This window comes from Sciurus vulgaris, assembly GCF_902686455.1.
Source record: "Sciurus vulgaris genome assembly, chromosome: 3".
Taxonomy (NCBI): domain Eukaryota; kingdom Metazoa; phylum Chordata; class Mammalia; order Rodentia; family Sciuridae; genus Sciurus; species Sciurus vulgaris.
The window spans coordinates 44,701,174-44,726,739 of record NC_136463.1 but is presented as its reverse complement, the minus strand read 5'-3'; the positions used below and the strand labels follow the sequence as shown (position 1 = coordinate 44,726,739).

Here is a 25,566-nt window from a genome sequence, read left to right as displayed (position 1 = left end):
TCCCATTCTCTCCCCTTATCTCTTTCCTTCCTGCCTACAGGTTAGGCCTGGTTTTGCAGGTGAGAAGCGGATGGGGCAGGGGGAGGGTCAAAGTGACTCAGGCAGGTAAGGGCCCAGGGGGCATTAATCAGCATCTTCTTGCCTGCAGTCTCTGACAAGGGCAGGTAAATTTGGTTATCAATGGGTTCTGCAGGTCCTTGACATTCCATTCTCCCACAGCAGTCTCCAACTTCCAGAGGCAGATGGTTTTATGGCCTCCATTTTCTCGATCTGACCCGATTCCCTATTTCTACACTAACTGCCTGTCCCCAATTCTGGCTTCAAAAGGACTGGGGCTGGGTTTGCTCATGAATTGTTAGTTTTGCAAATTTGCAATTTGTGGGTGATTCTTTTGAAATTCAATGTCCTCTGTCCCCCTAAATTCCTATCTCAGACTAAGGTTTTTGATACAGAAAATTGACCAGGGAGTAATGGGAGATGGTGACATGTGTGATATTGTGAAATATGTATCTGGCCTTTGGTCCTCCTTGCTGGCATGTAACTCCTAAAATCCTTGGACTCTCCAAAGTGTTGTGATTTGTGAGCATGGTGGGGAACACCTGTAATCCCAGTGACTTGGGAGGCTGAGGCCAGAGGATCTCAAGTTTGAGGTTAGCCTTGGCAATTTAGCGAGATTCTGCCTCAAAATAAAAAATAAAGAAGGGCTGGGTGTGTGTGTAGCTCAGTGATAAAGCACCTTAGGGTTCAATCCCCAGTACCACAAAATGCAAACAAAAAATGCTGAAGGGATGTCTTTTTGTATGTTAATGAGTCGACTGGTGGTTGGCGGTCCCTAAAAAGCTTCAGGGTGGGAAATAGTCACCAGAAAGAGCAAAGCAGGATTAAAGGGTTGAGACTTTAAGCCCCACTCACAGCTTTTGGGAAGAAGTGGGAGGCTGAAGGTTCAGTTGATCACCCATGGCCAATGATGTAATCACGCTTGCCTACATAATGAAGTCTTCATAAAAATGCAAAAGAACAGAGTATGGACAAGTTTCCAGGCAGCTGAACATGTGGAGGTTACTGGAGAGCAATGTTCCTAAGAAGGGCATTCAGGCCCAAGTGAAGAGTTGGTGGTTTTTACAACAGCAGCCTTCAAGCCTTGGAAAAGTGACTTCAGCAATGATTATCATTATGACCCACACACTGGAGGACTTCTTAATTAGGTTTTTGTCCCTGCAACCAAAATACCTGATATGAGCAACTTAGAAGAGGGAAAGTTTATCTTGACCCACAGTTTCAGACTTCATGGTCAGCAGAGAGAGGGGAAGGGAAAGGTCCCCAGGGAAGATGCATCCTTCCAGGGACATCCCCAGGGGTCCACCTCCTCCAGTCATACCGCATCTGCCTTGTTATCTCCTAGTCAATCCATTGAAACTAGGGTAGACTGATTAGGTTACAGCTCTCATAATCTGCTCATTTCACCTTCCTGGGTTACCACAGGAGCTTTTGGAGGACACCTTGTGTCCAACCCATAACAGAGACTACAGCAAAGCTAGTTGGAGACTAATAACATACCACTCAGCTTGTGCTGCCTCCAAATTTAGTGATTTTTAAAGTGAACTAAAAGCCGGTAATTAAAAGCAAGTGAAGCTGGACAGTTTATTTGGGGTTCGCTTGGTTCCATGCCCACACAGCCTCTCTTCTTTTGCTGATTCTTCATTCCCAGAGAAAGGGGTAAAGTCTGGGCTCTACCCCAGACTGGACACTTGAAAATGCACAAATGGTGATTGAGAGTTATGAAAAATGACAAACTGCAACATAGTGTGGCTGGGGAGAGAGAGTGAGGAAGAGGGCAATACATTGATAACATTCTTTCCCAGTGATGAGATCAGCCCTGGGGAGATGTCCGTCAAGCCTAGAATGACAATTTCTGGGAAGAAACCTAAGCATTGATCCTTTCCAAAATAAATCCTTGCCAGATGCTGACCACTGACCCCAGACCCTCCATTGCCCAGTAAAAACAAATCTCAAATTCCCGAGTGCCCAAACTGACATGCTGTCATTAAGTCACTTCTCAGTGTAAACAGATTCCCCCTTTTGGCCAGTGGCTCATTTTCCACGAGGAAAGTGGGTCCATCAGAGGTATGATTCCATTGATGAATAAAGGCTCTGTTGATCCATGAAGTTTGCACCAGGCTCAGTCCTTTTGTGCTAACAGTGATACCTAAATAACTTTTAAGAGATAGAATCTATATTAAGTACATTGTAATATGAACAAGATATCAAGTCATTTACATAAAATATAATTGGCTGATAAAACATAGTTGTAATAAACTAAAAACAAATGTGGATAAATGAAATTGGTATACTGTATGATGTATTTTTATTTTTAAACTTTTGGTTGTGGGATTGAATCCAGGGGCATTTGACCTCTGAGTCACATCCCCAGACCTTTTTATTTTTTATTTTGAGACAGGGTCTTGCTAAGTTGCTTAGAGCCTCACTAGGCTGTTGATGCTGGCTTTGAATTTGGAATCCTCCTGCCTCAGCCTCCCAAGTGGCTGGTATTACAGGCATGGGTCACTGCACCTGGATTAAATTCTATTTTCAAAACACTGAACAGCATAGAGGAATGCTCATAATGAATTATCAGAGCAACTAGGAATATCAGATTATCCAAGTTTTATAAAACTGCCTAAATATAGTTGAACATCTAGAGGTATGGGGTGATAATTTTCAAATTATCTAAAATTCTTTATGGTCTATACAATCACAAGAATTCCATCAATATGTTCTGGTGTGTTGCACTGTTTTCTTTAAACTGACCATAAGTACCTGTTGTGCAGACCAAGTGTTCTCTGCACTTTGTCACCCATGCCATGCTGTTCATGGGAGACAGAGACCTCCTCTCTACTTTCTGCCCTGGAATCCAGGTCCTGACTCCGGTGATCTAAGAATATTCCTTGAAGTTCTGCACTTGGAAAAAGGCCCCCCCCCCTTCTTTTTATAATTTGTAATGACAAACCAGTGGTTTAAAGACGACACTACCAAAGTATTTTTCTTACAGATTTTGGATATGATGTAACAGCAGGCCCTTGAAAAAGTCTCAGCGCATGTAAGCTTTCGCTGACATCCCCCAGCTCTGCCACGCTCATGTCATTTTCTCATATGACCACCAGAGGGCAGTGCCAGACTGCTTGCCAGCCATGACACTGCCCATTGCAGAAGGTCTGCAAGTTTTGCCCTCTAGAGAACACGTTTGAGAATGTAGGTAATTTGTTTAGTAAACATTCATTTGCTTTTATTATTCATTATAATTTGGAAGCTGATGAAAATTCTCTACAAGAAACAAACACATGGTCATCCACTAGCTGGAAGATGTACCTGTGTCACCGAGGACATGAAAAATGATGACTCCACCCAAAAATGATGGATCTCCCTCCTCCTCTTTCCATCTTACACAAACATCCGTGTAAAACATCTTGTTACAGAGAGATGTGATGTATTACAGATCTCTTCGGTCCTGTTGTTTCTTTTGTGATGGAAATCTTTTTTTTTTTTTTATTGTAAACAAATGGGATACATGTTGTTTCTGTTTGTACATGGTGTAAGGCATACTATTTGTGTAATCATAAATTTACATAGGGTAATGTTGTTTGATTCATTCTGTTATTTTTTCCCTTCCCCCACCCTCCCACCCCTCTTTTCCCTCTATACAGTCCTTCCTTTCTCCATAACCCTAACCCTAACCCTAACCCTAACACTATGTGTCATCATCACTTATCAGGGAGATCATTCGTCCTTTGGTTTTTTTTTTTTCTTTTTTCTTTTTTTTTTGTTGCAAATAAATGGGACACATGTTGTTTCTCTGTTTGTACATGGAGTAAAGGCATACCATTTGTGGAATGATAAATTTACATAGGGCAATGTTGTTTGATTCATTCTGTTATATTTTTCTTTTCCCCCTCACCCCACCCCTCTTTTCCCTCTATACAATCCTTCGTTCCTCCATTCTTGCCCCCCTCCTTAACCCTAAACCTAAACATAACCCTAACCAAATGTTAACCCCGCCCACCCCCCATTATATGTCATCATCCGCTTATCAGCGAGATCATTTGTCCTTTGGTTTTTTGAGATTGGCTTATCTCACTTAGCATGATATTCTCCAATTTCATCCATTTGCCTATAAATGTCATAATTTTATCATTCTTTATGGTGGAGTAATATTCCATTGTATATATATATATATCACAGTTTCCTTATTCATTCATCAATTGAAGGACATCTAGGTTGGTTCCACAATCTGGCTATTGTGAATTGAGAAGCTATGGATATTGATGTGGCTGTATCTCTGTAATATGCTGATTTTAAGTCCTTTGGGTATAGGCCAAGGAGTGGGATAGCTGGGTCAAATGGTGGTTCTATTCCAAGCTTTCTGAGGAATCTCCACACTGCTCTTCAGAGTGGCTGCACTAATTTGCAGCCCCACCAGCAATGTATGAGTGTACCTTTTTCCCCACATCCTCTTCAACACCTATTGTTGCTTGTCTTCTTGATAATCACCATTCTAATTGGGGTGAGATGGAATCTTAGGGTAGTTTTGATTTGCATTTCTCTTATTACTAGAGATGTTGAACATTTTTTCATATGTTTGTTGATTGCTTGTAGATCTTCTTCTGTGAAGTGTCTGTTCATTTCCTTAGCCCATTTGTTGATTGGATTATTTGTATTCTTCATGTAGAGTTTTTTGAGTCCTTTATATATTCTCAAAATCAGTGCTCTACTGAAGTATGAGTGGCAAAGATTTTCTCCCATGCTATAGGCTCTCTCTTCACATTACTGATAGTATTCTTTGCTGAGAGAAAGCTTTTTAGCTTGAATCTATCCCAGTTGTTGATTCTTGCTTTTATTTCTTGGGCTATGGGAGTCCTGTTAAGGAAGTCTGATCCTAAGCTGACATGTTGAAGATTTGGACCTAGTTTTTCTTCTATAAGATGCAGGGTCTCTGGTCTGATTTCGAGGTCCTTGACCCATTTTGAGTTGAGTTTTGTGCAGGGTGAGAGATAGGGGTTTAATTTCATTCTGTTCATAACGATTTCCAGTTTTCCCAGCACCATTTGTTGAAGAGGCTATCTTTTCTCCATTGCATATTTTTGGCACGTTTGTCAAGTATGAGAAAATTGTATTTATTTATGTTTGTGTCCATGTCCTCTATTCTGTACCATTGATCTACCTGTCTATTTTGGTGCCAATACCATGCTGTTTTTGTTACTATTGCTTTGTAGTAGAGTTGAAGTTCTGGTATTGCGATACCCCCTGTTTCATTCTTCCTGCTAAGCATTGCTTTAGCTATTCTGGGTTTCTTATTTTTCCAGATGAATTTCATAATTGCTTGCTCTATTTCTGTGAGGTATGTCATTGGGATTTTAATTGGAATTGCATTGACTCTGTATAGCACTTGAGGTAGTATGGCCATTTTGACAATATTAATTCTGCCTATCCAAGAACATGGGAGATCTTTCCATCTTCTAAGGTTTTCTTTAATTTCTTTCTTTAGTGTTCTGTAGTTCTCATTGTAGAGGTCTTTCACCTCTTTTGTTGGATTGATTCCCAAGTATTTTATTTTTTTTCCAGGCTATTGTGAATGGGGTAGTTTTCCTACTTTCTCTTTCTGAAGATTCATCACTTATGTATAAAAATGCGTTGGATTTATGAGCATTGATCTTGTAACCTGCTACTTTACTGAATTCACTTATGAGTTCTAAAAGTTTTCTGGTGGAATTTCCAGGTTCCTCTAAATATATAATCATGTCATCAGTGAACAGGGATAGTTTGAGTTCTTCTTTTCCTATTTGTATCCCTTTAATTTCTTTGGTTTGTCTAATTGCTCTGGCTAGAGTTTCAAGGATGATGTTGAATAGAAGTGGTGAAAGAGGGCATCCCTGCCTTGTTCTAGTTTTTATGGGGAATGTTTCAGTTTTTCACCATTTAGAATGATATTGGCTGTGGGCTTAGCATACATGGCCTTTCCAATGTTAAGGAATGTTCCCACTATTCCTATTTTTTCTAGTGTTTTGAGCATGAAGGGGTGCTGTGTTTTATCAAATGCTTTTTCTGCAACTATTGAAATAATCATGTGATTCTTGACTTTCAGTCTATTGATATGGTGAATGACATTTATTGATTTCCGGATGTTGAACCAACCTTGCATCCCTGGGATGAAACCCACTTGATCATGGTGCACTATCTTGTTAATATGTTTTTGTATGCGATTTGCTAAAATATTGTTGAGAATTTTTGTGTCGATGTTCATTAAGGATATTGGTCTGAAATTTTCTTTCCTCGATGTGTCTCTGTCTGGTTTAGGTATCAGGGTGATACTGGCTTCATAGAATGCGTTTGGGAGGGTTCCCTCCTCTTCTATTTCATGGAATACTTTGAGGAGTATTGGAATGAGCTCTTCTTTAAAGGTTTTGTAGAACTCAGCTGAGAACCCATCTGTTCCCAGACTTTTCTTTGTTGGTAGGCTTTTGATGACCTCTTCTATTTCATTGCTTGAAATTGATTTATTTAAGTTGTGTATGTCCTCCTGGTTCAGTTAAGGTAATTCATATGTCTCTAGAAACTTGTTGATGCCTTCGAGGTTTTCTGTTTTGTTGGAGTATAGATTTTCAAAATAGCTTCTAATTATGTTTTGCATTTCACTCGTGTCTGTTGTGATATTTCCGTGTTCATTCCGAATTTTAGTAATTTGAGTTTTCTCTCTCTTTCTTTTTGTTAGTGTGGCTAAGGGTTTATCAATTTTGTTTATTTCTTCAAAGAACCAATTCTTTATTTTGGTAATTTTTTCGGTTGTTTCTTTTGTTTCAATTTCATTGATTTAAAGCTCCGATTTTAACTATGTCCTGTCTCCTACTACTTTTGGTGCTGGTCTGCTCTTCTTTTTCTAGGGCTTTGAACTGTAGTGTTAAGTCATTTATTTGTTGATTTTTTTCTTCTTTTGTTGAATGCGCTTCATGAAATAAGTCTTCCTCTAAGTACTGCTTTCATAGTGTCCCAGAGATTTTAATAATGAACAATCTATTCAATGAAATAATGTCAGAAAATTTCCCAAATCTGAAGAATGAAATGTAAAACCAGGTACAAGAGGCTTATGGACTCCAAATATGCAAAAGTACAACAGACCCACACCAAGGCATATTATTATAAAAATACCTAACATACAAAATAAAGACAGAATTTTAAAGGCTGCGAGAGAAAAGAATCAAATTACATTCAAGGGGAAACCAATATGGATTTCAGAAATTTTTTAGTTCAGACCCTAAAAGCTAGAAGGGCCTGGAACAACATTTTTCAAGCACTGAAAGAAAACGGATGCCAACCAAGAATCTTATTCCCAGCAAAACTTACTTTCAGATTTGACGATGAAATAAAATCCTTCCATGATAAACAAAAGCTAAAAGAATGTACAAAAAGAAAGCCGGCATTACAGAACATTCTCAGCAAAATATTCCATGAGGAAGAGATGAAAAACAATGATGAAAATCAGCTACGGGAGGAACTAGCCTAAAGGAATAGCCAAATAAAGGAGAAACCAAATCACGTAAAAAAACAAAAATGAGTCAAATGACTGGGAATACAAGTCATATCACAATAATAACCCTGAATGTGAATGGCCTGAACTCATCAATCAAAAGACATAGACTGGCAGATTGGATTAAAAAGAAAAATCCAACAATATGCTGCCTGCAAGAGACTCGTCTCATAGAAAGAGATACCCATAGACTAAAGGTGTAAGGATGGGAAAAAAAATATACCATGCATATGGACATAGCAAAAAAGCTGGAGTATCCATCCTCATTTCAGATAATGTGGACTTCAAGCCAAAACTAGTCAGAAGGGATAAGGAAGGACATTACATACTGCTTAAGGGAAGCATAAATCAGCAAGATATAACAATCATAAATATCTATGCCCCAAACATTGGCTCATCCATGTACGTCAAACAAATCCTTCTCAATTCCAGAAATCAAATAGACCACAACACAATAATACTAGGCGATTTTAACACACCTCTCTCACCACTGGATAGATCTTCCAAACAAAAATTGAATAAAGAAACCATAAATCTCCATAACACAATCAACAATTTAGACTTAACCGACATATATAGAATATACCATCCAACAAAGAACGAATACACTTTGTTCTCAGCTACACATGGATCCTTCTCTAAAATAGACCATGTCTTATGCCACAAAGCTACTGTTAGCAAATACAAGCAGATAGAGATACTACCTTGTATTCTATCTGATCACAATGGATTGAAATTAGAAATAAATGACAGAATAAAAAACAGAAACTTCTCCAATACCTGGAGATTAAATAATACACTATTATATGATGAATGGATAACAGAAGACATCAGGAGGGAATCTTCTGTGGGAAGTGATTTACTCCTCAGAGTCAGAATATAATTGAAATACTGGGGTCCTACTACAGGTCATTGGCAGCATGTTTATCAAGTGGCAGATCTATTGGTTAGCATCGCCAAGGTCTGGCACACATTGTCAGCCAAAGCACTCAGTTTTTCTTTCTCTGGGAAACTTGACTAAAACTGTTATATTCTGAAATAGAGTGTCAGGCCAGAATAATGAAATTGGTGATTTGGGTGGGAGATAAGGATATGATTTTTTTTTTTTTTTTTTTTTTTTGTGGTGCTGGGGATTGAACCCAGGGCCTTGTGCTTGCAAAGCAAGCACTATACCAACTGAGCTATATCCCCAGCCTAGGATATGATTTTAATTACCTAGAATCTGCCCACAAGGCCCATCATTCTGCATTCTATCATGATTCTGAGACAGGGGCAAAGGATAAGTAGTCAGCATAGACAGTGAATGATCAGGTTGAAAAGATGAGGACTAATTATCAAAGAAAAGGAAATGGGATGCTAACGCCTCCAGAGCATTCCCCCTTCAAGCAGTTGCTAATACCTCTGGAAAATGGCTCCTCCCAAAACTAGGAGTTGCTAATGATTGCCTCCTAGGCTTCTCTTTTCCTGCCTTGGGCACATACACAGGCTAGAAAGAGGTAGTGGGGAGGAGGAGAAGAAATCCGAGACTTGTAAAGGAGAGAAGATCATTCCCTCCCAGGGGCATCCAGTTCTGGGACCTGAATGCTTTTTGGAAAAGTCTGCTCACTGTGTCTCTTTCTTATTCTTGCCTTGGCATTTCTCAGTTATTTAATCTTCAACACTGGGGGAAAGTGCACCCAATCCTGATTTCCAAGACCAGTGTCAATTCTTTGTGCCCCTCACCAGACAGTGACCTGGAAGCAGAATCTACACCTTGGTTTAATTCTATCTCAGGCCCCGACCTGGCTCCAGGCAAACACTGTTGGAAGAGGTGATGAAAGCTCACTTGGGACCAAAGGTCCAACAGAATGGAGGACAATATTTGCAAATGGAATAGTGTTAGAGCATCCTAGTTGTGAGGTCACCATATACATGATGGGCACAGGTAGATTCTCCTCAGCAGCTACAGTGTTCTCTGGGGCACCAGAAGCAGATTTGTCCATATATCTACATGATGTCAGTGAAGGCCCTGGTTCCTTACTAATTCAACCAGTGCTGTGAAGAAGAGTCTTGCCCAAAGGAACTGAACAAGCACTTCACAGAAGAAGAAATATGAATGGTCAAATAATACATGAAAAAATGATCAACAGCTCTAGCAATTAGAAAATTGCAAATTAAAACTACACTGAGATTCCATCTGACTCCAGTCAGAATGGTAGTAGTAAAGAATACAAGTAACAATTAATGTTGGCAAGGATGGGGGGAGAAAGGTTCTCTCATATTGTTGGTGGGACTGCAAATTAGTGCAACCACTGAGGAAAACAGTATGGAGACTTCTTAGAGCTCTTGGAATGGAACCACCATTAGACCCAGTTATCCCACTCTTGATCCAAAGGACTTGAAAGCTGCATCCTACAGTGATGCAGCCACATCAATGTTTTTAGCAGCTCAACTCACAATAGTCAAGCTATGGAAACAACCTGAGTGCCTTTCAACAGATGAACGGATAAAAAAATGTGGTATATACACACAATGGAATATTAGCCATAAAAAAGAATGAAATTATGGCATTTGCTGATAAATGGATGGAACTGGAGACTATCATGCTAAGTGAAATAAGCTTGTCCTAAAAAACCAAAGGTTAAATATTCTGTCTGATTTGTGGATGCTATCCCCAAACAAGGGATGTTGGGGAGGGGAATAATAGAAATGGATTGGACTAGACAAAGGGTGACAAAGGCAAGGAAAGGCGGAGGGGAATAGGAAAGACAGTAGAATTAATTGGTCATGACTTTCCTAGTCTTTTATTTGTATACATGACCACGGTAATTCCACATCATGTATGACCACAAGAGTGGGAACCTAATAGAATAACATATACTTTATGTATGTATATTCTGCCCAAATACATTCTACTGTCATGTATAACTAAAAATAAAAAATATAAAAGCTAATTAAAAAAAAGAAGAACCTTGCAAAGAGATCTTGAAAAATGAGTGAGTGCAGATGTGGGATTACTCCCTGGCATTGGCCATGCTAGGTAAAGGGACACAGGCTGAGAACTTGGATGGGTGCTGCCAAAGGATTCTCTGCCATGTCTCCTAAGGGATGCACCAGGGCCTGTAGCTCCAACATTCTCACCAGGGCTGTTCAGCACCAGCCTTAAAACCTGTCCACTTGATGGGGAAAAGTGACACCCCAGGAATGTGTGCATTTGTGTGCTGATTCAGAGGTTGAGCATCTCTGATAGTTATTGGCTATTGGCAGTTACGCAGTAATTCCTTCTGATTTGCACAAGTTTGTCCTTTGTCCCATGGGGGAATAAAATGGTTCATGATGTTCTTTGTGTCCCCGGGTATTAACCCTTTATATGCTTGAGGTTGCAAGGAACCCTTTTTCTGGTTTGTCTTTCTAAGAATCTATGTTCTTTTTGTTTTGCTGTCAGTAATCAGTCATTTCCTTTGTGGCTTCTGACTCTTGAGTCACAGAAAAGCATTTCAATTCCAATGTTATGAAAGTATTTTCTTTTCTTTTCTTTTTTTTTTTTTTTTACCATTTCACTTTCTTTACTTAAAACCAATATTCCACTCAAGTAAGATGAACCAAAAAAGCATCCTCTTATCCTGACCAGCATAACTAAGTACAAATGAAGTCAATGGTGTACCCTATTAGCATGCTGCGCCATATGTCAATAAAACAAACCCTCCCCCACCCTAAGTCCTGGCCCCTGGCAAACATAGATAAATGATTGTGCACTGTGTGATGATACCATTAGGTGAGAACTTTGGTTCATGCAGTGGGCTGCCACAGAGGTTGCACTCAAAACTTGCAGCCCCGGCACCCAAAGTCAGTGGTGGTGGTTTGTGGTGTCAGCCGTGCTCCTTCCACAACACCAGGTGAATACTGTGGTCAGGCATCCTGGTGGCAAAGACCAAGCCTGTGTCATTGTGCCCATCCAGTCCATTCAGCCAGGACGCTTCGCCTGCCAGGAAGCTTGAACCTCTCTTTGATTTCCTGTACTCTGGCAAAGGCCAACGGCTAATCAGGCTCTCTGTCCGCAAGTCCATGATGTACAAGAAGTGGTTGTCAAACAGCAGGGCAAAGACATCTCCAAAGCCAAGCAAGGCCAAGTTTGCTATCTCAGGAGTCTTGATGACCCTGAGAATATCATAACTGGCAAAGTCCCACTGATAGAGACCGAGGGCTGAACTACAGACAATGTATTTGCCATCAAAATGAAGTCTTGGCTGCAGGCAGATACTTCTATCCTCAGAGACAGACAATGTCTTTAAGCACTTGCAGTTGATTTCTCTTGCAATTGGCCAAATCTTGATTTCATATTTGTCTGCACTTAAAAGGATGTAGTCTCCAGGGCTATGCAAGAGAGACTTGACTTTGCACTTCTGCAAAACCACCTTGGTGACCCATTCCGTGTGCCCGGTGAGTGTGTTCAGGCATGTCCCAGCAGATAAAGCCCATACTTTCACAGTGAAGTCTGCAGAGCCACTCACCATGATATCCAGTTCATCATTGTAGTCCACACTAAACACGGCCCCCGTGTGCCCCCGGAAGTGCTGGGTCCTGGCTCCGGAACTCCATTCCCAGCAGGCCACAGTGTTGTCAAAGGAGCCTGTCATAAGCTTCTGTTCATCAAACTTCACCACTGCACAAGTGTGGGTCTGGATGCCATAAACGCATTGCCCTGTGCTCACATCCCACAGCTTTGCAGAAAAGTCATCTGACCCTGTACAAAGAAGTCCATCTTTGTAGTAAAGTGCATACACTCTGGCACTGTGTCCAATTAATGATGAGGTCTCAAAGGCTTCATGGTCCTCCAGTTGCTTCATTCTTAAAATAGCCTTCAAATAAACCTTCTTCCAGTGCAAAGCGTCCTGAACAGAATCATCTATCTGCCAGTCCAAATTTTTACAAGCAGTCTGCCACACCTCTGTACAGGCACTTATCACCTTATTCCACTGTTTAGAGACGAGGCAGCATGTGAGTAAAGTCTGAGGATCAAGCCATTTTAACAAATAAAAACTGAGCTCCAAGGGAAGGAGTTTGAGGAAGTCCCGCTTGAGGAGAGTCTCCAGGTTATTGGAGAGATGCCTGAGCTGGACTGCCCCACTCAGACTAATCAGGTGATCCAGAGTTTCATTTTTCTGCAAGTCCGTCAGAGAAAGAAATGTAACAGAAATGTTATCAAGCCATGTCTCAAAATCCTTTCTCTCCATAAGGTCATGGAAAAATTTACCTGAGCGAGCGCCCCGGGGCCCGGGACCTCGCTCTGGGTTCACACCGACTAGGCGCGCTCGGGCCGCCAGAGCCTCGCAGCGGCCGGGTCCGCTCCGCAGCCATGGCGCCTGGACCTGCGGCCGCCGCTCTGGGTCCGCAGCCTCACTCATGAAAGTATTTTCGAAGACCCTTTACATTTTACATATAGACTTAGACCTGCTGGGACTATAAATATAAAAAAATAAAAACTTAGACATATATGGGATTTACCATTCAAAGAAAACCCCAACTTAAACAGTTCCTTCCAATATCATGTGATCAAACAGAAGTCAGACTTTACTGATGTGAAAAATCTGTAACAGGCAAACCACAGAGAGAACTATGAGTGGAGACAGAAAGGAGGGAGAGGGAAAGGCAAGGCAATGGGCCTGGGCACCAGATACGGGAAAGGGATGCCCTTAAAGCCAACAACCTGATCACTTAGAAAATAAAAATATCTTAAATTTTAAGTAAACCATTTTTAGTAAAAATTAGGTACATATAATAAAAAGGAGGAAAAAGATAAATTGGAGGAAAAGGGAAGGGTAGCTTTGGGAAGGGAGCATGCTGATGCAAGGTGGTGCTTAGTGGATGGTGCTGGCTGTGGGGCCACTAGGAGCTGCAGACCTGGAGCTGTTGTTGATGGTATTCTGACCCCGGCCTTTGCTCACCGGATGGAGGTGGTAGTGGAAGGTGGGCTGGAAATTTACAATTTTTTGGTAAAATATTCTCTGTCTTACACACACACACACACTTTTATGTTGATAATGTGGTACAGTCCTTCTCTTGTAAAGGCTTATCATCTTTTTCTTAGAATATAAATCAGATCCCTAATAGGACTAGACCAATAGATACTTACATGAATTTGAGATTTTTTTAACACCACAGAGAGTTGAAATACATGTGTAGTAAAAATGTCATGCTTCTTACTGAAAAAGGCAGAATGTAACTTTATGAAAATATTTCTTGAAGTAGAATGATTTAAGCCTGAAATTAAATTCCTTGAAGTAAATCCTAGTACCATAACCAAGCTTTCCTTACAAGTACAGTGCACAGAGGAAACCTGGCAGAGGTGAGATTTCTATCCCTCTAGGGAACAGGATTTCACATTTCCAGGGCTTTGCTTTTCAAGTCATTTATTTTTTTTTCTCTTTCAAAATCTTTATTATACATCATGGTTGCACAATTTGAGACTGTTTGAATACAACTGGTTTTTAAAATCTCTTTGAATATTTTCTAGATTACTACATGCAAGTGACCATGAAAAAATTTGGCAATTTTAAATTTTGAAACTCTGAACAGACACTTACATGAAGGAAACCATTACCATTCATAGATACCCACATTTAAAATAGATGCTCCAGCACATGGTACATGGTCAGTAAATAAGTTGGTTACTGACCATTTTATCAAAGTGCCATAGTAAAACAGGATTGAAGAAATGTGATTTGGGTTATTTAGCTCACTCATAAAGTAAGGTTAACTGACAAAACTTGCACTGAGTATTTTATAAATATTGGTACAAAAACCAATAAACCATAAGTGAAAATAATTTTCACACAGCAGGTTTTGTTTTGGATCCCATACTCCACATTTAGTGTATTTGAGATCAGACCCTATGCAAATGATCAGATGACTGCAACCTTCTTTCAAGAAATGTTGCTTCTTCTCACATTCATTCTTTCTCTCTCCACCTCACTTTTCACACTTTCTCTAGCGTGTGCCCTTTCTCTTTTCCTCTCATTTTCTCTCTTACCCTGCAGGGAGACATTCTGTTTAATAAACCCTCTTATGTGAAAAAAAAAATGTTGAACAAATGAATTTAGCATTAAAAAAAAAAATTAAAGCAGACTGGCAAAGGTTAATGGAGTTTGAACTAGCCAAATCTCCAATTTAACAAACACGAAATTGTGCATATCTAGGTTAGCTACATGCTTCATGAGTTCCTTCTGAGTTCTCCAAATTTTCCACTGAAAAGTGTAAAGTTAAGAAAATGATATTTGAATAAATGTGGCAAAAAGACACCTTAAATTAAAAAGATATATACATATATGTTTCAAAGTATTTATGGAAAAATCACGCCCTGTAGGACCCCTGGCCAGACTGACTGAGCCCCATCTTCAGGATCCCTCAGCCCAACTGATCACTCCCTGCCTCTGGAGCCCTCACATTGACTGACTGCTCCCTGCTGCCAGGACCCCCAGACCAACTGACTGCATCCTATCACCGGGACTGCAGACTGACTGATTGCACCCGGCCTCCAGGATCCCACAACCACACCAAACACACCCGACCTCCAGGACCCCTGCCTGACCAACTGCATCCCATCTCCAGGACCTCCAGCTGACCACATCCACACCCTGAGCTGCAGCTCCCCTTTTGCCAACACATTTGGAAGCCAGAGCGGACATCTTGGATAATCCTGGAAGCTGTAGCTCTGATCTTTAGGTGGAGCAAATCCCATCCTGAGACACCTGCTGGAGGCTTGAAGCTCATTGTCAGGTACCTCTCATGCATCAGGCTACTGAACACTGGGAGGTTTCATTACTATATGACTGTTATACAGTAGATTTTTTTTTTCTCCTTATTGAAAAAATGTAAGTTTTTATTTTTTACTTTTTTTGGCTCTCTTTTCCTTTGTTTACCTGTTCCCTAAGAGTCTCTTTCTCCCTTTTTTCCATGCTAACATCCAATTTCTTTTGATTACACTCTCACCCTTACTATTTTCTAGAACTTCTGTATATTCTTTCTTAACCCATTAACAGCCACACTCTACATCCCTCTGCATCCTCTTTGTCCTCCATTAGAAACTGCAGACCTTATTGCAAATCTGTTTGTTTTACTGAAGATAATATTTGAACTCATTCTGTTTACTATGACAATTTTGTTATTGTCCTCATAGGGGATATTTGGTCTAGGATTGCATGGTGTCTGAATTGGGCACTGCTAATATTGATCTCCCCTTAAAGAAAAAGTTTTGGAAACCTATAGGCCACTATAAACTTATAGGGGGAAATCTGCAATACCCCAGAACTGCACTGCTAGAGGGGAAGATACATGAACAATATGAAAAAACAAGGGAAGAAAACGATCCAAACAAATCTAGATTCTATGTTAATATAATCCAATGACAGTATGTTAGAAGAAATGTCAGAAAAGGACTTCAGATTATACATGATTAAGATGATTTGCAAAGCAAAGGATGAGATAAGAGAGCAAATGCAGGCAATGAATGATAATACCAATAAGCTGAAAGAGCACCTGCAGGAAGCAAAAGATCATTTCAACAAAGAGATAGAGATTCTCAAAAAACAAACAAACAAACAAACAAAAACAAACAAACAAACAAACAAATGGAAATCCTTAAAATGAAGGAAACAATAAACCAAATAAAAACTCAATGGAAAGCATCACCAAAAGACTAGACCACTTGGAAGACAGAATCTCAGACAATGAAGACAAAATATTTAATCTTGAAAATAAAGTTGCCCAAACAGAGAAGATGGTGAGAAATCATGAACAGAATCTCCAAGAACTATGGGACATCAAGAAAAGACCAAATTTAAGAATTATTGGGATTGAGGAAGGCACAGAGATACAAACCAAAGGAATGAACAACCTATTCAATGAAATAATATCAGAAAATTTCCCAAACCTGAAGAATGAAATGGAAAATCAAACACAAGAGGCTTACAGAACACCAAATGCACAGAATCACAACAGATCCACACCAAGGCACATTATAATGAAAATGCCTAACATTCAAAATAAAGATAGGATTTTGAAGGCCGGGAGAGAAAAGCATCAGATTACATATAGGGGGAGACCAATACGGATAGCAGCCGACTTCTCAACCCAGACTCTAAAAGCTAGAAGGGCCTGGAACAACATATTTCAAGCTCTGAAAGAACATGGTTGCCAACCAAGAATCCTATACCCAGCAAAACTAACCTTCAGATTTGAAGATGAAATAAAATCCTTCCATGATGAACAAAAGTTAAAAGAATTTACAAATAGAAAGCCTGCACTACAGAATGTTCTCAACAAAATATTCCATGAGGAGGAAATGAAAAACAACAATGGAGGTCAGCAAAGGGAGGAACTACCTTAGAGAAAAAACACTCAAGGGAGAAACCAAGCCAACTTAAAAGCCAAAAATATGCCAAATGACTGGGAATAAAAATCATACCTCAATAATAACCCTGAACGTTAATGGCCTAAACTCATCAATTGAAAGACATAGACTGGCAGATGGATTAAAAGAAAGACCCAACAATATGCTGCCTGCAAGAGACTCATCTCATAGAAAAAGACATCCACAGACTAAAGGTGAAAGGATGGGAATAAACCTACCACACACATGGACTCAGTAAAAAAGCAGAGGTTTCATCCTTATATCAGATAAATGGACTTCAAGCCAAAGTTAGTCAGAAAGGATAAAGAAGGACATTTCATACTGCTTACGGGAACCAAAAATCAGGAAGACAAAATGATAGTAAATATTTATGCCCCAAACAATGGTGCATCCCTGTACATCAAACAAATCCTTCTCAATTTCAGGAATGAAATAGACTACAACATCATAATTCTCGGTGACTTTAATGCACCGCTGTCACTACTAGATAGATCTTCCAAACAAAAACCAACCAAAGAAACCATAGAACTCAATAACACAATCAATAACCTAGACTTAATAGACATATACAGAATATTCCATCCATCAATGAGCGGATTCACTTTCTTCTCAGCAGCACATGGAACCTTCTCGAAAATAGACCATATGTTATGCCACAAAGCAGCCCTTAGGAAAAAAATAGAGATACTGCCTTGTGTTCTATCAGATCATAATGGACTAAGAGTAGAAATCAATGACAAAATAAAAATGGGAAATTACTCCAAACCTGGAGACTAAATAATATGCTATTGAATGAAACATGGATAACAGAAAACATCAGGGAGGAGATAAAAAAATTCTTAGAGGTCAATGAGAATGATGATACAACATATCAAAATCTCTGGGACACTATGAAAGCGGTACTAAGAGGAAAATTCATTGCATGCAGCGCATTCCAGAAAAGAATGAAAAGTCAACAACTAAATGACCTAACATTATAGTTCAAAGCCCTAGAAAAAGAACAGAATAACAGCAAAAGTAGTAGAAGACAGGAAATAATTAAAATCAGAGCTGAAATCAATGAAATTGAAACAAAAGAAACAATAAAAAAACTGACAAAACAAAATATTGGTTCTTTGAGAACATAAACAAAATAGACAAACCCTTAGCCACACTAACAAAGAGAAGGAGAGAGAAAACTCAAATTACTAAAATTCGTGATGAAAACGGAAACATCACGACAGACATCACTGAGATACAGAACCTAATTAGAAGCTGCTTTGAAAATCTATATTCCAACAAAATACAAAGACATTGACAAATTTCTACAGACATATGCTCCTCCCAAACTGAACCAGGAGGCCATACACAATTTAAACAGATTGATATCAAGCAATGAAATAGAAGAAGCCATTAAAAACCTACCATCCAAGAAAAACCCAGGACCAGACAGATTCTCAGCCAAGTTCTACAAGACCTTCAAAGAAGAACTCATTTCAATACTTCTCAAAGTATTCCAGGAAATAGAAAAGGAGGGTACCCTACCGAACTCATTCAACGAAGCTCATATCACCATCATACCCAAACCACGAAAAGACACATCAAGGAAATAAAATTTCAGACCAATATCCTTGATTAATATAGATGCAAAGATCCTTAACAAAATATTGGCAAATCATATCCAAAAACATATTAAGAAAATTGTGCACCACGATAAAGTGGGGTTCATCCCTGGAATGCAAGGATGGTCTAACATCCGTAAATCAATAAATATAATCCATCATGTCAATAGACTTAAGGATAAAAATCATATGGTTATCTCAATTGATGCAGAAAAAGCGTTCGACAAAATACAACACCCCTCATGCTCAAAACACTAGGAAAAATAGGGATAGTAGGAACATACCTGAACTTTGTAAAGGCTATTTATGCTAAGCCCATGGCCAACATCATTTTAATGGAGAAAAACTGAAACTATTCCCTTTAAAAATGGGAACAAGACAGGGATGTCCTCTTTCACCACTTCTATTCATCACTGTTCTCAAAACTCTAGCCAGAGCAATTAGGCAGACTAAAAAAATTAAAGGGATACGAATAGGAAAAGAGGAACTTAAGCTGTCACTATTTGCTGATGACATGATTCTATATTTAGAGGATCCCAAAAACTCCTCCAGAAAACTTCTAGACCTCATCAATGAATTCAGCAAAATAGCAGGCTTTAAAATCAACACGCATAAATCTAAAGCATTTTTATAGGCAAGTGATGAAACATCTGAAAGGGGAATGAGGAAAACAACTCCATTTGCAATAGCCTCAAAAAATAAAATACTTGAGAATCAATCTAACCAAAGAGGTAAAAGATCTCTACAATGAAAACATCAAAACATTGAAGAAAGAAATTAAAGAAGACCTTAGAAGATGGAAAGATCTCCCATGTTCTTGGATAGGCAGAATTAATATTGTTAAAATGGCCATACTACCAAAAGTGCTATACAGATTCAATGCAATTCCAATTAAAATCCCAATGATGTACCTTACAGAAATAGAGCAAGCAATCATGAAATTCACCTGGAAAAATAAGAAACCCAGAATAGCTAAAGCAATGCTTAGCAGGAAGAATGAAACTGGGGGTATCACAATACCAGACCTTCAACTATACTACAAAGCAATAGTAACAAAAACAGCATGGTATTGGCACCAAAATAGACAGGTAGATCAATGGTACAGAATAGAGGACATGGACACAAACCCAAATAAATACAATTTTCTCATAGTAGACAAAGGTGCCAAAAATATGCAATGGAGAAAACATAGACTCTTCAACAAATGGTGCTGGGAAAACTGGAAATCCATATGGAACAGAATGAAACTAAACCCCTATCTCTCACCCGGCACAAAAATCAACTGACAATGGATCAAGGACCTTGAAATCAGACCAGAGACCCTGCATCTTATAGAAGAAAAAGTAGGTCCAGATCTTCAACTTGTTGACTAGGATCAGACTTCCTTAACAGGACTCCCATAGCACAAGAAATAAAAGCAAGAATCAATAACTGGGATAGATTCAAACTAAATAGCTTTCTCTCAGCAAACTCTCAGCAATGGGAAGAGAGATCATACAGAGTGGGAGAATATCTTTGCCACTCATACTTCAGATAGAGCACTAATTTCCAGAATATATAAAGAACTCAAAAACTCTACATGAAGAATACAAATAATCCAATCAATAAATGGGTTAAGGAAATGAACAGACAGCTTACAGAAGATGATGTACAAGCAATCAACAAACATATGAAAAAATGTTCACCATCTTTAATAATAAGAGAAATGCAAATCAAACCTACACTAAGATTCCATCTTACCCCAATTAAAATGGTGATTATGAACAATACTAGCAACAACAGGTGTTGGCGAGGATGTGGGGAAAAAGGTACACTCATACATTGCTGGTGGGGCTGCAAATTAGTGCAGCCACTCTGGAAAGCAGTGTGGAGATTCCTTAGAAACTTGGAATGGACCCATTATTTGACCCAGCTATCCCACTCCTCGGCCTATACTCAAAGGACTTAAAACCAGCATACTACAGAGATACAGTCACATCAATGTTCATAGCTGCTCAATTCACAATAGCCAGACTGTGGAACCAACCTAGATGTTCTTCAATTGATGAATGGATAAAGAAACTGTGATATATATATACACACACACACACACAATGGAATATTACTCAGCTATGAAGAATGATAAAATTTTGGCATTTGCAGGCAAATGGATGAAATTGGAATATATCATGCTAAGTGAGATAAGCCAATCTCAAAAAACCAAAGGATGAATGATCTCGCTGATAAGCGGATGATGACACATAATGGGGGGTGGGAGGGGGGCAAGAATGGAAGAAGGAGGGACTGTATAGAGGGAAAAGAGGGGTGGGGGGGTGGGAGGAAGGAAAAAATAACAAAATGAATCAAACATCATTACCCTATGTAAATGTATGAGTATGCAAATGGTATGCTGTTACTCTATGTCAAAACAGAAACAACATGTATCCCATTTGTTTACAATAAAAATAAATTAAAAGAAAAAAAAGAAAAAAGTCTCATAGTTTTAGCAAGCTCTAAAATGGCAACATATATCAACTCCACATTGCAGAACACATATGGTACTACTGCTGGAAAGTAGCAGAATGGTTACTTAAATTGAGGTGCTGGGGCAAAAGGGCCAAAATGAAGACCACATCGTCCCTTGGGAAAAATTTTTACATTCATACCATAAAAGACTTCAAAGAGGATAAAACACAGGAAGCCATAAAATGGTAGACCCAGAAACATCTAGCAATTTAAATCTCCAGTGTTTCAAAGGAAGCACTTTTAAAAATGTAGGTACATTTAGTTGTAGTGTAAAATAGATGCAACACTGAAGGATAAAGGGAGACTATTGCTATGGAGTTTTGACTCCCCCACGACCCCGCCCTGCACACTGCCACCATCTTTAAACTGCTGAACTTAATCTCAACAGTTACCGTTTTTTGTTTTTGTTTTTTTCTCCTATTCAGTTCACATTTCAGGCTGTTCAGCAGATGCCTGTGATTCTGGAGAATCAAATTGCTGGTGAAAGTTTGTTCTGTTTCTTCAGTTTTTCAGGAGCTTTTCTCCACAAGATAATTTCCTGCTGCTTGAAGTACCATCTGTCTTCCTCCACAGTAAGCACTGGATTCAAGAAGTTCCCTACTGAGTTCTTTCCGTGAATCCCTGTTCTTGAAGTTCAGCTTGCCATATACTGGCACAATGCTGGCCAGTAATGCCAGAGGTTGAACCCAGGGCTTCGCATGCCCTAGACAGTCACTCTACCATGGATCTACACTCCTAGGACCTTTATTTAAAAGCCTCATGCTTCTGATGTAACCCTTCCACTTAGCTGTGAAAATACAGTAATCAGAACTGCTTGGTATCTTCCTGAATGAGACTTAAAGGGGGCCCATATGCTTTACTTCATCTAGAGATTTTCTCAAGCATCTTCAAAGATGCTGAAGTACCCATTCACAATGAGCGTGGGAACCAGAAGGAGAATAGATACACTTTCTCTGAAGACATCTCTTCAACAGAACCTATCCCTTTGCTTCCAACACCTTATCTTTCCCCATAATTTCCAGTGTGTATGAGCAACTCTTGATGGTATCATACATCCCCATGTAACTTTAAGAAGCAGCAGAAGCAAGCAGTACGTCCAGCCAGGCCATCAAGCACCATCATTTACCTGCCAAACAGCCCAAAGCCAGCATTATACATAACTCTGGCAGGACTAATCCCTTACATTGATCCACCATTGGTTGTGGTCATGACAAAGACTTATATCTGGCATTAGCTTTTACTTAGATGGCTTATGGAGCCAGCTTCCTATCTTTCTTGGGAGGGGTTAGATGGGGTTTTGCTCTGCCAGAAGGTAGTCCAGCCAAACCAGACTACCTTAATTTAGCTAATACTACAACTCCTATTGTGTTTTCATGGCTTGCCTGTCTTATTTCTGAAAGACTCAGTGAAGACATAGTCTTAGTAATAGTAGGTTTGGGAATAGCATTACAGGTTGAAAATTTTCTCTTGCAACATTATCCAAACTGGTTCAAAGCCCTAAGAAGAGTTTTTGCTTCAGTGGGTTTTTTTTTTGTTTGTTTGTTTTTTGGGTTTTTTTTTGTAGTCATTTAACTACTCAAAGGTATTTATCCAGAGAAAGGACCCCAAGAGACCTGGTCAAGTGGAATAAATATACAACTATTTTATAAAGTTGCATTTTGGCATGACCTTTTTCTACTTCTGTTTGGCTCTTCTTACCCCCCGTTTCACTAGTGGTATTTCTTTATAAGTTGTTTTTCATTTCTAAAAGTTATTTCATAGTAATGCCTGAGCAAGAACTCAAAAATCCCTAACAGGTCTTTGTCATGCCATATAGGTTAGTTTACATTCTGTCTTTTTATGAATGATATGTCATCCACTTAAACCATTAATGTTTTATCTTGAAAAATATAAAATGAAAAGGTTAGGGGGCGATCCAAGATGTCAGACTAGAGGGTGACTGCATCTCCAGTCGCTCCAGAACCCAGGATTCAAGAAGGGGAGGCATTGAGAGACTCGGACTAAAATAGAACCATGGGGTGAGTCTCCCCCACCCGGTGAAGTTTGGCCTGAAGTTTGGCCAGATTTGGGCGGATTATTAGAGTAGGGCAGGGCAGCTAGAGTCTCCCCCAGGCAGACCTGAGCACGCCGGCAGTGGGCTCTTCCCACATGGCCAGCTTCTCCAGCTTCTCGGAGCAGACCCCCAGTGAGCGCCTTTCTGCACAGAACCAGCTCCAAGTCCCTGAGCCAGCATGCGGCGAGCTCTGGCCCACCTGCAGGTTGCTTCAGAGACCAGGACAGGGCAGCCAGGGACTTCCCCAAGCAGCCCAGCTCCCTCCAGAGGGAAGTGCCTTTCCAGGCTCGCTTCTCGGAGCAGACCGCCCAGTGAGAGCCTTTCTACACAGAGCCAGCCACAAGTCCTCAAGCCAGCGGAGAACTCCGACCCGCAAGCAGCCTCTGGGACCAGGGCAGGGAAGCCAGAGACCTCTCCAGGCAGCCCTGCCCCCTCCGGCCGCAGGCTTTTTCCACGGGGCGATCCAACATGGCAGACTAGAGGGTTACTGCATCTCCGATCGCTCCAGAACTCAGGATTCAAGAAGGGGAGGCATTGAGAGACTCGGACTAAAATAGAGCCACAGGGTGAGTCTCCCACACCTGGTGAGGCTCGGCCGGGGCAGCAGGCCTGGAGTTGGGCAGTTTATTAGAGTAGGGCAGTGCAGCTACAGTCTTCTCCAGGCAGCCCTAGGCACTCCAGCGGTGGGCTCCTCCCACACGGCCAGCTTCTTGGAGCAGGCCCCCAGTGAGAGCCTTTCCACACAGAGCCAGCTCCAAGCCCTGGAACCAGTAGCAGGCTAGGGGCAGCTTGCTTCGGAAGCTCTGCATTATCAAGTTACTACAAGACTTCAGGCTACTGAAGGCTGGTAGGTGATACACTGGAAATCTACAGGGACACTATAAGCCAATAGAGGAAATCTGCAATATCTCAGAGTCCCATTGACATCTGACCAATATGAGAAAACAAGGGAAGAAAATGTCCCAAACAAACCTAGATACTATATCAATAACACTCAATGACAGCACAGCAGAAGATATGTCAGAAAGGGAGTTCAGAATGTACATAATTAAAAAAATCAGGGAAGCAAACAAGGAGATGAAAGAACAAATGCAGGCATTGAAGGAGGAGATGAAAGAACAAATGCAGGCATTAAATGATCGCACCAATCAACAGTTAAAAGAGCAAATATGGGAAGCAAGAGATCATTTCAATAAAGAGTTAGAGATACTGAAAAAAAAAAAAACCAAAGAAATCCTTGAAATGAAGGAAACAATAAACCAAGTTAAAAACTTCATAGAAAGCATAACCAATAGGATAGAACACCTGGAAGACACAACCTCAGATATCGAAGACAAAATATTTAATCTTGAAAACAAAGTTGACCAAACAGAAAAGATGGTAAGATCATGAACAGAATCTACAAGAACTATGGGATATCATGAAAAGGCCAAATTTAAGAATTATTGGGATTGAGGAAGGCTTAGAGAAACAAACCAAAGGAATGAACAATCTTTTCAATGAAATAATATCAGAAAATTTCCCAAATCTGAAGAATGAAGTGGAAAACCAAGTACAAGAGGCTTATAGGACTCCAAATATACAAAATTAAAACAGACCCATACCAAGGCACATTATTATGAAAATACCTAACATACAAAATAAAGACAGAATTTTAAAGGCGCAAGAGAAAAGAATCAGATTTTTCAATCCAGACCCTAAAAGCTAGAAGGGCCTGTAACAACATTTACCAAGCCCTGAAAGAAAATGGATGCCAACCAAGAATCTTATACCCAGCAAAACTTACCTTCAGATTAGACGGTGAAATAAAATCCTTCCATGATAAACAAAAGCTAAAGGAATTTACAAAAAGAAAGCCGGCATTACAGAACATTCTCAGCAAAATATTCCATGAGGAAGACATGAAAAACAATGATGCAAATCAGCAACGAGAGGAACTAGCTGAAAGGAATAGCCAAATAAAGGAGAAACCAAATAACATAAAAAAACAAAAATGAGTCAAATGACTGGGAATACAAATCATATCACAATAATAACCCTGAATGTTAATGGCCTGAACTCATCAATCAAAAGACATAGACTGGCAGATTGGATTAAAAAGAAAAATCCAACAATATGCTGCCTGCAGAGACTCATCTCATAGAAAGAGATATCCATAGACTAAAGGTGAAAGAATGGGAAAAAACATACCATGCACACGGACACAGCAAAAAAGCTGGAGTATCCATCCTCATTTCAGATAATGTGGACTTCAAGCCAAAACTAGTCAGAAGGAATAAAGAAGGACATTACATACTGCTTACAAGAAGCATAAATCAGCAAGACATAACAATCATAAATATCTATGCCCCAAACAGTGGTTCATCCATTTATGTCAAACAAATTCTTCTCAAATCCAGAAATCAAATAGACTACAACACAATAATACTAGGCAATTTTAACA

At 39.8% G+C, this 25,566-nt stretch overlaps 2 protein-coding genes and 1 pseudogene across 3 annotated transcripts in view; 2 read left to right on the top strand and 1 right to left on the bottom strand.

Moving 5' to 3' along the window:
* LOC306655702 (phosphoribosyl pyrophosphate synthase-associated protein 2-like) overlaps positions 1–25,566 on the top strand; it is a gene marked incomplete at its 3' end in the record, with an annotated part of 395,253 nt that overhangs the window by 13,900 nt on the left and 355,787 nt on the right. The window lies entirely within an intron of this gene.
* On the bottom strand, positions 11,290–12,951 carry LOC306656476 (F-box/WD repeat-containing protein 2-like). The gene has a single exon (XM_079131720.1). It carries the CDS (start codon positions 12,787–12,789, stop codon positions 11,425–11,427), a length of 1,365 nt encoding a protein of 454 aa, XP_078987846.1. The 5' UTR covers positions 12,790–12,951; the 3' UTR covers positions 11,290–11,424.
* LOC306657596 (transmembrane protein 69-like) overlaps positions 21,922–25,566 on the top strand; it is a 55,816-nt pseudogene continuing 52,171 nt past the window's right edge. Inside the window, exon 1 of the transcript in view lies at positions 21,922–22,588. The product of the transcript in view is annotated as a transmembrane protein 69-like (transcript). The remainder of the gene's footprint in view (positions 22,589–25,566) is intronic.

What these genes read in the sequence shown, in the direction of transcription:
- LOC306656476 (XM_079131720.1), bottom strand. Translation starts at nt 12,789, where the DNA reads ATGGAGAGAAAGGATTTTGAGACATGGCTTGATAACATTTCTGTTACA.